A 12,811-nucleotide genomic window follows, 5' to 3' on the forward strand; every position below is an offset into this window, starting at 1 on the left:
TTCATGTTGGACGTGAAGAGCTGGACGAGATCGATGGCGGCTGGGCTTGCTCTAGATCACAAGCTCCAGGTCTTCAACAAGCTGATCACCAGTAGTCTCCACAGGAGCAAGTGCCATTCTCAAAGCGGTGGAACCGGTACGCATCTCTCACCACGATCCTCCTTCCCACACTCCTAGAAATGATCTTGGCCACTGCATGGCAGTCGGAGCACACCCGGAGGTTCTTCACGACGTGAATGGGAAGCCCGGCCGGAACTCGCAGCAGTCCAAACGCGATAGCCACTCGTTCGCTGTGGAGAGCCAGCAGATCCTCCTTGTCATCCTCCTGAACACAGTGTCCGATCTGTCCAGTATCCGGAACGTAGCCGGCCTCCTTCACCACCGCTTGCAACCGCCGTAGCTCCACCTCGATCTCGGCAGCCTCCGAATGCCACGAGAAGTTCCCAGCAAAGAACTGATGGACCCTGTTCTTCACCTCCACGCAGCTCCAGCCCCTCGGCTTCTTCACGCCCAGCTTCGCCATTCTCTCTCGGACTTCCGCCACCTCGTCCCACTTCTCCGCGGCGGCGTAAGCGTGAGACATGAGCACGTAGGGAGCGGCATCAAGCGGTATCAGACCCGACGCGAGACGCGCCACCCGAGCTCCCCGGGGAGTATCTCCGCTCACCCGGCACGCAGCTAACAGCGTCTTCATCTCCATGTGAGCCGGCTCGAAAGGCATGCTGTGGAGCAACTCCTCGGCCTCGGCAACTCGTCCACAGCGGGCCAGGAGATCCACCATGCAGCTGTAGTGAGCAGCGCCACCTCTCACTCCAAAGTCGGCCACCATTCCCTGGAAGCAGCTCAGTCCAGCCTCGAGGACCCCGGCGTGGCTGCAAGCGTGGAGCACGCTGAGGAAGACGATGTCATCGGCCTGGACGCCCTCGAGATGCATTCTCCACGAGAGATCGATCGCGTGGACGTCGCCGTGCTGAGCAAAGGCCGCTATGAGAGCCGTCCAGGCCACCAAGTTCCAGTGGTTCATCTTCTCAAAGACTCTCAGCGCGTCCTCGAGCTGGCCGTATCGTCCATACATGTTGACAAGAGCAGTCGCGAGCACCATCTTCTTCTCCAGTCCCTTGGCCTCGAGGCGCCTGTGGAGAGCTCGTCCCTCGGCGAGAGCGTCGCCGGCTATGGAGCACGCGTCCAGGAGGCTCGTGAAAGTGTACTCGTCCGGCTTCAGTCCCTCGAGATCCATCTTCTTGTACAGCGAGAGTGCCTGCCTGCCGTCTCCATTCAAGCTGTAAGCCGCGATCATCGTGCTCCAGGTGATCAAGTTCCGGCAGTCACCGCAGTGCTCAAACACTCTCCTCGCTTCGTCCAGGCCACCGCACTTCCCATACATGTGGAGCAGCGAGTTCCTCACGATCGAGGAGTCGAGACCGGCGTCGAGAATGAGCTCATGGAGTTTCTTCCCGGCAGCGAGCGAGTTTAAGTTGGAGCAGGCCTCGAGGGCTGCGACGAGAGTGACCTCGTCGGGAGTATGCCCCTCCAAGTCCATCACCCGGAACAGTCTCAGAGCCTGTTCGTCCAGTCCTTGCTGCGAGCACACCGTGATCATTGCGTTCCAGACCACCAGATCTCTGCGCTCCATCTTCTCAAAAACTCTTGACGCCAGCTCCGGCCTCCCGCACTTCCCATACATGTCGATCAGCGCGGTCCCGACGCTCAAGTAGCTCCTGCCAAACTCGGAGCTCTCCACGAGCTCGTGGATGGCCGTGCCATGCTTGACATCTCGGGCGGCGGCACAGGCACCGAGTATACTCACGAAAGTCACTTCGTTCGGCCTCACCCCCTCTGCCACCATCTTCCGGAAGAAATCCAGTGCGAGGTCCTCACGGCCGTGGAGAGCAAAACCGGAGATCATTGCCGTCCACGAGACAACGCTCTGGTCGCCAGCCATGTCCTGGAAGAACTTCCTCGCGTCGTCGAGGCTCCCGGCCTTGCAGTACATGTTGAGCAGCGAGTTCCGGACCACGGGATGGAGGTGGAATCCCATGGAAGTGATTCGAGCTTCGAGAGCTCTTCCATGATCCAGGGAGCCCAGGCTCGAGCAAGCGCTGACGAGATTGATGAGCACCACCATGTCGAGCCTGACGCCTTGATGATCCATCCAGTGGTAGAGCTCGAGAGCTCTCCTGGCGAGGCCGTTGTCGACGCAGGCACCGATGATGATGCTCCAGGAGAAAACATTTGGAGACTCTATCTTCTCGAAGACGGCCCTGGCATCTTCCATGGCGCCGCATTTGCCATACATTTGGATGAGATGGTTGCCCAGGAAGAGATCCTTGCCCAGGCCGGTGTCGACGATCTCGGCGTGGATTCTCCGGCCGTCGGGCAGTGATCTGGAGCGGCCGCATTGCTGGAGCAGCGATGCGAATGCCGCGACGCGCGACGGCGGGAATGTCGACGAATTTCTTGCTGCCGGAGCTCCTGAGTCGCTACTTACAGCCTCAGGAGGAGGAAGAAGCACCAGATTGCGGCATTGTCCGTCACACAATGGGGAGCTCCCGAATCGCCGCTGGCGACGGGCATTGAAAATCATAAGCCCTAAGGTAAGGGGAATACATATAATTTACACATTAGTGATCGTGTTCCATGTGAAGAACGCATCGCAGGCATTTTCCTTCGATCAGCAGCTGAAATGCCTCATTGATTTTGTGGAAAGGAAGGTTGTGGGTGATGAAGTCGTCAAGATTGAGCTCCTGCAAAGTTTTGATCACTTTTTAAAGTGTTAACTCTTTTTTTTTTGGTTTCTCACCTTTTTCATATACATTTCCACGAGATCGTTCATTTGGCTCCGCCCTTTGTAATCGCCAAAGAATGTTCCAGTGAGCAAACGACCATATAGAAAATTGCCTGGATGGACTGAGACAAATTTTGTGTTGTCGTCCAGGCCAGCCACCACTGCCTTCCCCCAGCCCTTCACGAGTGAAACCTCTTAGATCGAGAGCAGTGAAAGCTAAAAGCTCTTCCCTTCTTGGAAGTTTATTACCTCATGGACAGATTCCACAGCAGCTTCGATGAGCTTGACGTTTCCGACACACTCAATCGCGTAATCGACTCCACCATCAGTCATTTCCTTGATCACCTACAAGGGAACAGTCTGAAACAAAAGGAAATTCTCCCGAAGAAAATACCTCTTGGATAGGCTTGTCATGCTCCTTCGGGTTCACGGTGTCTGTAAGCCCGAATTTCTTTCCTGAAAAGTCATGCACACATTGCCGTCACACAAAAGCTCAAGCGGGACAGTTCTCAAGCCTTGCCTAGCGCGAGTTTTTCCGGAAGCACGTCGATTCCTATGATCCGGGAAGCACCGGCAATCTTAGCACCTTGAGCAGCCTATAGAAATGAAAATAAGAACACCATGCCAAGGTAGAAGAAAAAATCGTGATTATTACTTACAGCAAATCCGATAGTGCCAAGACCAAAGATTGCCACTGTCGATCCCTTCTCAACCTTTGCAGTGTTTATAGAAGCTCCAAGTCCTGGAAGATCACAAAAAAAAAGTTTTTAAAAAAAAAATTTAAAAAAACGATCAAAGTTTTCCAAGCTATACCTGTTGTCATGCCACAGCTGAGCAAACAAACTTTGTCAAGAGGAGCAGCCTTGTCGATCTTGGCGACGCATGCTTGATCCACCACCGTATACTCACTAAACGTAGAAGTTCCCAGGAAGTGGTAGATTGGCTTGCCATCCTTGGTAGAGAATCGAGAAGTGCCGTCGCTCGCCAGCACTCCTCTGTCCGTGTCGACCTTAAACTTCTGGCACAGATTTGTTTTCCCTGACCGACAATACCGGCATTCTTGGCATTCCCCTGTGAACAGCGGGACTACATGATCTCCTGGTTTCACGCCCGTCACTTCCTTCCCAACGCTTTCAACAATCCTGCAAAATGAAGTTGATATCTATAGTAGAAAAATAAAAATCAAAGCTAGAGCACTATTTACCCTGCCGCCTCGTGGCCAAAAATGCGTGGAAAGACCTTCTTCTGGCCCTGGAGATAAAGTTGAGAACACACTGAGTAAAGTTTCTCGAGAACGATGTCGATGGCCGCCATCCCGCAACTCGGGGGATTTCCACATTGGCAAGAAAAAGAGAAAATACTTACAATGGCTCTCCAGAAAGTAAGATCCGTCCGGCACAGCGAAGTGTGGGTGATCTTGAGACGAACTTCGCTTGGTTTTGGAGGAGCGACGCAAATCTTGTCCACGATCATCGGAGCTCCAGCCTCATAAGCAACAGCAGCTGCAAAAAGGAAAGACAGGATCGTGAGAAGGAAACGCAAAACCCCTTGAGAAGATCGATCGTCAAGCAAAGAAAAACAGGAGAACTTTGAAGCATATAGATCGCTTACCATTGCAAGTGATAACCTCTCCGGCAGTAGCAGCAATAGCAGCCTCGGCAGCCATTTTCTCTACACAAAGGAGATCAAGAACCTCACGGGGAATGCGAGCATTATATATCCCTGTTACCGCGCTCGTACGGCAGGAGAACAGTGCGTACGACATGGAACTTGGGAACTAGGCGTCCAGCCGCCAAACCATGTCAACTAAAGAAAAAAAAAAACTTCTAGAAAGAACCTGAAATAATTAATTACAAGCCCGCTACAGCTTAAACTCCAAATCGATTAAATTACTCTATACAAAAAGCCTGTACACAAATGGAAAGTCAGTGCTAATCTCAAATCAGTACCGCCTATAGTGAACGTTCGGTGAACTCTTCCTCGTCTCGTAGTGTGACCACTGGACACCATCCATGGCTTTGTAGCCGCCGCCACGGTCACCACGGTGGCCACCACCGCTACCACCGAAGCTAAACCGCAGCAAGAAGTAGACGAATCCCATGGTACCCACGACGAATGCGCTGAGAACCGCGAAGTTAAACGTGACGACGTTGGATGCCGGAGCCAAGTCGTGCTCTATCCAGGCCTGGATCACTTTGTTGCGAGTTCCTGGGCTGAGAACCACGCCTTTGGTTGAGTCCGAGCCGCCGGAGGACTCGGCCATGTCTAGGTGCTTTCGTGCCACGGAGTGAGCAGCGTGCTTGAAGCCAAAGACGTAACGGGGGCCCGGCCAGAGGCACTTAGCCGACCAGAAGGACCACGACTTGAACATGTTGCCACTCTCACAGTCCTGCAATTGTGATGGTGAGTCAAGAGAATTGATTTGGAAAGAAGTGCTTGCTTTTACCTGCATCCGGAGCTCTTTGTAAGCGTCCATTAGAGGATCGTAGCAGAAGGCGGCCATGAGAGCCGTGTTCTTCTTGAGGAGGTGGTCACGGGCCTCGCCAATTCTGTAAGACAGCTCCTTCCTCTTCTCGTCCACGGTTGGAACCGACGCAAAGTCTTTAACGGCGGATGTGTACTCTTGCAGCAATTGTTTCCCAAGTGTTTCAGCCTGAAGAAAAACCGTCAGTAAAATAAAACATGAAGCTCGAGTAGAGACACAAACCTTTGCCGTGATGGTTTCGTCGTTGTCAGGAAATGGTGCGAAACGGTTTACTTCATCCTTGTAACGCTTTTCTAACTGTGTCTCGAGAACATCACAGAAAGCCTTGACATTGAGCTCGTTTTGTGCCTAGAAAAGTCAAACGAGTTAAATAAAAGAGCGAAGTAGTGGGTAATCGATACCTGAAGTTCCGAGTAACGTTGCTTGGAACAGTACTCTACACACTCGTATTCGTGATACCGGTACGGCTGATATAAGTGACCAATCCAGGTGCTCTCACTTTTCACGGCATTTGCATACGCTGATTTTCCGGAAGCCACAGCTGCGAGGTTGAGATCCTGAAGCTTCTTCACGGAGAAAGGTTTCTGGCCCGTCTCTCCGGTAAATCCACCAGCTCGAATAGATGACTCGTAGGCCTGTCGACAAGTCTTTTCAGCATTTTTAAGGATTCCTGAGATCTTCTCCTCGTTCAGGCGTTTCACGCGATCACATTTAAGCTGAATGTCTTCTTGCATTTGGTTCTTTGCCTCAGTGTACAGGTGACTGCCTTTATGTGGTCCAGCCAAAGAATCATACCTGTACAAATGCAAGATAAGAAAGCCGATGAAACAAAGACTCGCACCTTCGCGTGACATTTTTTTCTGCTCGAGTGCACTGAGCTCCAATCTCGGATTCTAGCATAGGCAGTACGAGTCCTTCAATTTGCTTCACAGCAGACGCACGCAGACGTTCTCCCAAGAGAACTAGTACTTCTTTAACCTTGCGGTCATTCTCCTCCCTGTTAACCGGTAAGTAAATACCAGAACAACCAAATCAAAGTATAAGTACCTGTACTGGGTCTTCATACGCTCAATCTTAATTGCGAGTTGAGTTTCGCAAATTGGTTTGGCAAGCTCCTCCGGCACTCCGACGCAGCGCCGCTTGCAATAGTCAATGGATTTTCGTTCTACAGAAAAGGAAGTTTAGAATAGAGAATCCCCGGAAATTGAATAAAGCTCACCAGTGAAGGTCAAAACTCGTTCGAGTTCTTCAGTTGTAAGAGCTGATGCGGCAAGAGACTTCAGCGCAGCATCTGAATCCGGCATTTCTGATGCAGGAAGCTTTCCCTTCATCTTCTGCTTTGACGCTTTCGAGAATGCTTCCATCGATAGCTGGAAGTACTGAACACCGCCAGAGAAAGAGCCCTCCGCAATTATGTCAGCCAAGACATCTCTCAGTTTCCTATCCGCATTGAGAGGGAAATCCTCGTTGACATAATGCACCAGGAGTGGGATCAGCCGGGCGACATTACGTCCAGTAAAGTTTCCATCCCCTTTAGCCTTGAGATCTCCGAAAACACCCTGGCGTAGGCTGTCAAGGTCCGAAACGTATTTTGGATGCAAGGCGTCGAAAAGCTCTGTATCTGCAGCTAATCCTTCGCCACCGACTTGATCACGGAGAGAATTCATATCGGTCGGAGTCCTCAATGTGTAGCACGAAATTCCCTGACTGAAGAGTGTGTCTAGAGTCATGTCTCCTGTCTGAGCATGCGCTGCGATGAACTTCTGGAGATACTTGACCGGCGAGGTCGCGGGATTCAGGTCCATGTCGAATCCTTGAACTACCCATGTCAGCGGGGGGAACTTAAGTGTCTCCAAAAGCAAAAATGGGTCAACATCTATCGAACTAGTTGTCTCTGAAGAAAGAAAAGAAAGAATGCTCGTCAGAAGAGAACACCAAAAGTATGATCCTTACCAGCTGTTGCGTGAGCGGTGTGAAGCCAATTCTGTAAGTTAAACACCTGTGCCTGCTTGGACAAGTCGGCAAGAGAACTCACTGACTGAGCGTCACCTGAAAGTATAGCAAGAGAACTTGTCTAGGATCTCGGGAAAAACAGGTGGATCCTTACCAATTGTTCGCAGAGTGTTGTAAACAAGATGAGAACTTATCAGTGTCGAAACAGCGAAAATCCTAGCATCGTAGAGCCTGGAGGCGCCATCGCCGTAGAAACCTTCGGTGTCCAGGAGAACGACGCGAGAACCATCCACGCCGCGGAGCTTCTCCTTCGGCAAGATTCGTATCCAGACACCCCTCGTCTCAGGGTCTGGCTTGGCACCGACAGTGAATCCACGCGTGGAGTTCATCAAAACATTGAGAAGGAAAGATTTTCCACTGTCCACGAGAAAAAGAAAGGATCAGGCTACATGCAAGAAAAGCAAAGAAGAAAAGAACATACCTGTGGTAAGGCCCGACGATGGAAACCAGCGAAACTGGCTCTTTGATGGCGGCCAGCTTTTCAAGAACTACTTCGTTTACCTCGAGCCTGTCGTGCCCCGCCGCTGGCTTCAAGAGCTGGAAAGCCTCCTCTTCCTCGTCCTCGCCGAGCGGCAAATCCGCAAGCGCTACTTGAAGCATCTCCCTCTGCTGCTGCGAAATCACGAGCGCGGCGTCGTCACCATCAGCACGATCGTCATCTTCTATCACGGTAATCTCCAACTGCGCGCACAGGGACGACACAAAAACCCCGAGCACGGCCAAGGCGAGGACGCCGCGCCGAGAGACCCTCATCGCCAAGAACCCTAAAAAACTAAAGCTCTGTTTTTAGGGTTCTTGACACCTGGTATGAGTTGAGATTTGCTAGCAACGCGTGAGAGGCGGCGCTCAGTGGATCCACATCCCCGGCACGTTTGCTGGCCCTGTGCGATCCATCTGGGATTAGATTGTAAGCGCTGAGGAGCGATTTCCAGGCGGTCTCGTCCGGCACGAAGGGCATGCTGTCGATCAGATCATCGGCATCGCCCAGCCGCCCTGCCCGCCCCAGCAGATCCACCAGGCAGTAGAAATGCTCGCCCTTGGCCTCGATCGCGAAGTCCTGGATCATCGACGCGAAGAACTCGCGGCCTTCGCTCACCAATCCGCTGTGGCTGCACGCCGCCAGGACGCTCAGGAAGCAAATCTCGTCGATCCTCTCGCCCTGGAGCTTCATCCGGTGGAAGAGGTGGAGTGATCCAGCGGCATCGCCGGCGCGGGCGCTGGCGGCGATGATCGCGTTCCACACGAAGAAGTCGCGATCGGGGCAGCGGTAGAAGATCTCTTGCGCGGCGTCCAGGTGCCCTGCCTGGCCGTAGGCCGTGAGCATGGCGGTGGAGGAGACGGCGTCGCGCTGGGGCATTCGATCGAAGATCTCGCGCGCTTGGCGATGATCGTGGCCCTGGCAGTGGCCGGCGAGAAGAACCAGCCACGACACGAAATTTCTCTCGGGCATTTGCTGGAAATACTCCATCGCCGTGGAGATCCTTGGCTCCTCCTCCATCGTCTCGATCAGGCTGGGGATCTGCGCTGCCGCTCCCACCATCGCGTTCCAGGACACTAGATCCCGCGCGGGCATTCGATCAAACACCGCCGCCGCGTCGCTCGGGCGCGCCATGACGGCAAACCCTTGCAGCATCGCGGTCCAGGAGAAGACGCAAAGCATCGATCGGGTGTCCTCGCGGAAGAACATCGCGGCCGCGCTCTCGATCCGGCCAGCGCGCGCCAGCGCCTCGATCGTCGTGGTCCAGGATACGGCATCCCACACGGGCATCCGGCGAAATATTTCCAGCGCTTCTTGTTCTTGGCCAGCATCCGCGTAGCCCGTGGCGACCGCATTCCACGCGACGCTGTTCCTCTGCGGCATCCGATCGAAGATCTCCCTGGCGTCGCCGATCAGCGAGCGGCGAGCGTGATTCACCGCCAGCGCCGTCCAGGAGATCACGTCCCTTGCCGGCATTCTCTCGAATCTGGCCCTCACCTCCTCGATCGAGCCCGCGGCGGCGCCATCGTCCAGGATCGCGTTCCAGGACACGCTGCTGCGCTCCGGCATCGCATCGAACAGCCGCTTGGATCGATCGCCCTGGCCGTGGCCGGCGTAGGCGCTGATCATCTCGTTCCAGGAGACGACGCTCCAGCAGCTCATCCTGGCGTGGATTTCCTCCACCTCGCGCAGATGCCCGGCCTGGGCGCACGCCGTCACGGCCAGATTCCAGGCAACCTCGTTGCGCTGCGGCATGATATCAAAGACGCGCTTCGCTCCATCGAATCTCCCGTATTGCACAAACCCTGCTAAGATCGTCGTCCACGAAACCACGCTATGCCCGGCCATCCGCTCAAACGCGTTCTGGGCATACTCTGGATGCCCTCTTTGGGCAAATGCCGTAATAAGCATATTCCACACCACAACGTCGCGGACGGGCATTCTATCAAACGCGTTCTTGGCATCTTTGATCCATGCGTTGTGGATGAATGCCAAGATAAGAAGGCTCCAAGAGAAGATATTTGGGGAGATGATCCCATGAAAGACATTAAGTGCCCTGTTGGGGCTTCCCAGTCTCCCATAAAGCTGGATCAAGAGATTTGAGAGGAATCTAAAACCGCTGTGATCCACTCCCTGGAAATTCAAAACCCTAGAGTGGAGCTGCGATGCGAGGTCGAGATTATCGCACGATTTTAGGCGAGATGCGACTAGCTCGTGTTCGTGCTGCATAGAAAAGTATTCTCCCGCGTAGTCTCTCTTAAACATGAGCCGTCAAGACTAGGTTTTATAACGAATATTTGCCACCTTTTTTGCAATCCCTTTGGCGCTCATTTGCTTTTCAAGGCCAAAGTTTTTAATATGGTGATCTTTCATTTCCCTCAACTAAAGACACTCTTGACAGGCCAAGATCGCTGAAATCACTCTCCTCGCTCAAACGTCTCCTTGACATAACTAGAATGGCATTGGATCACTGGATGCCGTAGCTGGCCTAAGCCACAATTCATTAAAGTCAGGATCCCGGTGATCCATGTACTAGAAGATTGTGTAGAAATATCCAGATCAGATCCACAAGCTAACGTGGAGGCCATGTAAATATTTATATGCAGAAAATACAAAGTGGTAGTTATGGGAAAAGAATGCGTAACCGCCTCCAAGTCTAACATGGTATCCGAGCCGAGGGAAATGACGCTTGGGAGAAGCAACAGAAAAGTCTTGGTGAGAGCAAGCAGATCTTGATCACTCACGAGCCATTCTCCAGCGTGTGAACGATCGATTGCAGAAGAAGACACAAGAAAAACGACATCGAGCAATCGAATGCTTTTTGTCCAGCAAGGTTGCCAGTGGTTGAAACCCTTGCAGGAATGACGACAAGCAAAGCCTTTCCGATCCCGATGTTTAGTGGCACTGATTTTGAAAACTGGACGAAAGAGATTATGTTCATTTTTCTCCTATACGATTTTCTTAGAATTGTCCAGGGTACAGAGCTCAAATCAGCAGCCAGTGACTAAGAAGAATCGTTGTCCTTGATGGGCATTGGAACCTTTTAACAAGTCATGGACCTGCTTCCTTTACGAAATTACGAGCTCTCCTAAACTGGTGAGCTGGGACAGAATAGAGGCCTAGAAATGTCGCTGGAGACTCGTCAGATCCCATTCTAAACCCGAAGAACTTAGACTTCAACTCCACTTACTTGATTGCCAAACGTGGTCTTCAAGGTCGTCCAATGTTCAGCAGCTGTCTTTGTGAGGTCAAGATGGTGGTGATGAAGCTTTCCAAGTCCAATGCCCATCAGAGGAAAACACGTTGTCATTCCTCGCATGCCATTCTTCTTAGTCACTGGCTGCTGATTTGAGCTCTGTCCCCTGGACAGTTCGAAGACAATTGTCCCGGAGAAAAATGAACGAGACCAGTTTTTAAATTTAAGAGTTCAAGCTCCAATTTTACTTGAAGAGGAATCGGGCACTAGACAGCGCCAGCAGCAAGGCGCTCAGCAGGCGAAGAGAAGTAGTCTCAGCAAGAAACCGAGATCCCGCCCAGGAGGAGCAGCCAGTCTCATCTGATCACGAAGATGAAGTCCTCACGCCCTTTGACGATGGTTTCATGTTCGATACACTTTTTTCTGAGTCTGGTGATGCTGGTGCAGCAGCCGCAGTGCCAGCAGCTCCTCAGTCGCCAACAGCTATGCCATCGTCTTCTTGTCCCTTTCAGACTGCAGCGGCAGAGTCAGTTACTTGTCACAGCGTGCCTTAAGAGTCTCGCAGCATGGACACAAATATTTTGCTGCAGTAGGACATGCTTTGGTTGAGCCAAAGTCTGTCCAGGAAGCTCTTACTTCTCCAGAGGCAAAGCAATGGCGAGCAGCCAACTCGCTCCTTAAGAACCAGGTAAGGGATTTAGTTCCACTATCAGCAGGCCACAAGGTCGTCAGTACCAAATGGTTGTTCAAACTCAAGCTCAACACTACTGATGAGGTGATGTGTTACAAAGCTCGTTTTGTAGCCAAAGGATTTTCTCAGGTGGCAGGTTTTCTGCCACCTGAGAAATTAAGAAGATTGTGGTACCATCTTCCCCAATGGTAAAGATAGTGTCCATTCTACTTCTTTTCCAGATTGCAAATTGCTGGAATCTTGAAGTTCACCAGCTATGGCGAGTTGCAGAAGGAGGTTTTTGTTTCACAGCCTGAAAGCTTCATCTAGAAAGGAAGTGAGACGTTTGTTTGCAGGCTTAAAAAAGCACTCTATGATTTGCGGCAATAGCGCAGATTGTGGTATAACCATGTTGACAGGTTTCTCTAACATCTTGGCATTATCAAAATTTAAGCAGATGGCAACTTCTACAAATTCTTTTCAAGACACAACTTCACTCTCCTTGCTGTGGATGACAATTTGATAACAGCCTCTGAGCTAAATCTGGTATGTTATTTTGAGCAATGTTTTTTTTTTATCAAAATTTGAGATCTCGAGGTGTTCTAGGCAGGTGTCATTGAACTCTCTCAGGCATACTAGGAGGAAGTTCTCAGCAAGCCAATTGCAATGCCATTTCCAACAAGTAAAATGCCAAGCCAATGGCAATGCCACTTCCAACAGGCCTACTCCTTATGACAACACAAAGTCCTTTATCTGAGGAGGAGAAGTAGGCTATGGAAAACGTTCCATATAAGCAAGTTGTTAGATGTTTGCTTTATTTGGCAGTATGCACAAGACTAAACTTGGCCTTTGCAGTTGGCATAGAGTGTTATTAAATGGGTTATGAGATATCTAGAGAACTACATCGAAGTATAGGTTGAGATATAGCAACAAGTAACAAACTGCTCTCAGAAACAGTGGGAGCAGCCACAGGATGTATCTTACTCTCATATTAGGCAGGTGATAACATATCTAGAAAATCAACATCAAGCTACTTTTTTTTTTGGATGTCAACTGGACCAGCAAGAGGCAAGTTACCATAGCTCTATCAAGTACAGAAGCTGAGCACACTGGAGCTACCTTTGCAACACTTGTGGTTGCAGCAGATTGAGATTCAAGTTCCACAAGATCTTTTGCAACAATTG

At 51.4% G+C, this 12,811-nt stretch overlaps 4 protein-coding genes across 4 annotated transcripts; all 4 read right to left on the reverse strand.

The window, feature by feature from the left end:
- Positions 1–58: 58 nt before the first annotated feature.
- On the reverse strand, positions 59–2,610 carry LOC9631494 (pentatricopeptide repeat-containing protein At4g21065). Its single transcript, XM_024673524.1, has one exon. It carries the CDS (start codon positions 2,582–2,584, stop codon positions 86–88), a length of 2,499 nt encoding a protein of 832 aa, XP_024529292.1. The 5' UTR covers positions 2,585–2,610; the 3' UTR covers positions 59–85.
- Positions 2,545–4,567, reverse strand: LOC9650539 (alcohol dehydrogenase 1). Its single transcript, XM_002968552.2, has 10 exons — positions 4,397–4,567; positions 4,151–4,287; positions 3,990–4,036; positions 3,599–3,927; positions 3,445–3,527; positions 3,306–3,381; positions 3,180–3,241; positions 3,035–3,130; positions 2,801–2,962; positions 2,545–2,744 (listed from the first exon to the last, which is right to left on the reverse strand). The coding sequence occupies exons 1-10, from the start codon at positions 4,548–4,550 to the stop codon at positions 2,622–2,624; spliced, it is 1,269 nt and encodes a 422-aa protein (XP_002968598.2). The 5' UTR covers positions 4,551–4,567; the 3' UTR covers positions 2,545–2,621.
- Positions 4,568–4,647: 80 nt separating this feature from the next.
- On the reverse strand, positions 4,648–8,297 carry LOC9650540 (guanylate-binding protein 1). Its single transcript, XM_002968553.2, has 10 exons — positions 7,705–8,297; positions 7,378–7,640; positions 7,224–7,319; positions 6,490–7,164; positions 6,318–6,435; positions 6,112–6,267; positions 5,672–6,065; positions 5,493–5,618; positions 5,232–5,438; positions 4,648–5,174 (listed from the first exon to the last, which is right to left on the reverse strand). Exons 1-10 carry the CDS (start codon positions 8,034–8,036, stop codon positions 4,728–4,730), a joined length of 2,814 nt encoding a protein of 937 aa, XP_002968599.2. The 5' UTR covers positions 8,037–8,297; the 3' UTR covers positions 4,648–4,727.
- On the reverse strand, positions 8,130–10,026 carry LOC112345743 (pentatricopeptide repeat-containing protein At4g02750-like). Its single transcript, XM_024673041.1, has 2 exons — positions 8,233–10,026; positions 8,130–8,177 (listed from the first exon to the last, which is right to left on the reverse strand). Exons 1-2 carry the CDS (start codon positions 10,024–10,026, stop codon positions 8,130–8,132), a joined length of 1,842 nt encoding a protein of 613 aa, XP_024528809.1.
- Positions 10,027–12,811: the final 2,785 nt, after the last annotated feature.

The sequence above is a fragment of the Selaginella moellendorffii genome, unplaced genomic scaffold (genome assembly GCF_000143415.4).
Source record: "Selaginella moellendorffii unplaced genomic scaffold, v1.0 SELMOscaffold_10, whole genome shotgun sequence".
Taxonomy (NCBI): Eukaryota; Viridiplantae; Streptophyta; class Lycopodiopsida; order Selaginellales; family Selaginellaceae; genus Selaginella; species Selaginella moellendorffii.

Bases quoted from the DNA above. Each gene is read 5' to 3' on its own strand.
- LOC9631494 (XM_024673524.1), bottom strand. From the start codon at position 2,584: ATGATTTTCAATGCCCGTCGCCAGCGGCGATTCGGGAGCTCCCCATTG.
- LOC9650539 (XM_002968552.2), bottom strand. From the start codon at position 4,550: ATGTCGTACGCACTGTTCTCCTGCCGTACGAGCGCGGTAACAGGGATA. The intron at 4,037-4,150 runs GTAAGTATTTTC...CTTTATCTCCAG, and splicing joins TTACTTTCTGGAGAGCCATT to GGCCAGAAGAAGGTCTTTCC. The intron at 3,382-3,444 runs GTAAGTAATAAT...TCATTTCTATAG, and splicing joins TTGGCACTATCGGATTTGCT to GCTGCTCAAGGTGCTAAGAT.
- LOC9650540 (XM_002968553.2), bottom strand. From the start codon at position 8,036: ATGAGGGTCTCTCGGCGCGGCGTCCTCGCCTTGGCCGTGCTCGGGGTT. The intron at 7,641-7,704 runs GTATGTTCTTTT...TCTCGTGGACAG, and splicing joins ATCGTCGGGCCTTACCACAG to TGGAAAATCTTTCCTTCTCA. The intron at 7,320-7,377 runs GTAAGGATCCAC...CTATACTTTCAG, and splicing joins CAACACTCTGCGAACAATTG to GTGACGCTCAGTCAGTGAGT.
- LOC112345743 (XM_024673041.1), bottom strand. From the start codon at position 10,026: ATGTTTAAGAGAGACTACGCGGGAGAATACTTTTCTATGCAGCACGAA. The intron at 8,178-8,232 runs GTGCCGGACGAG...ATCTAATCCCAG, and splicing joins TGATCGACAGCATGCCCTTC to ATGGATCGCACAGGGCCAGC.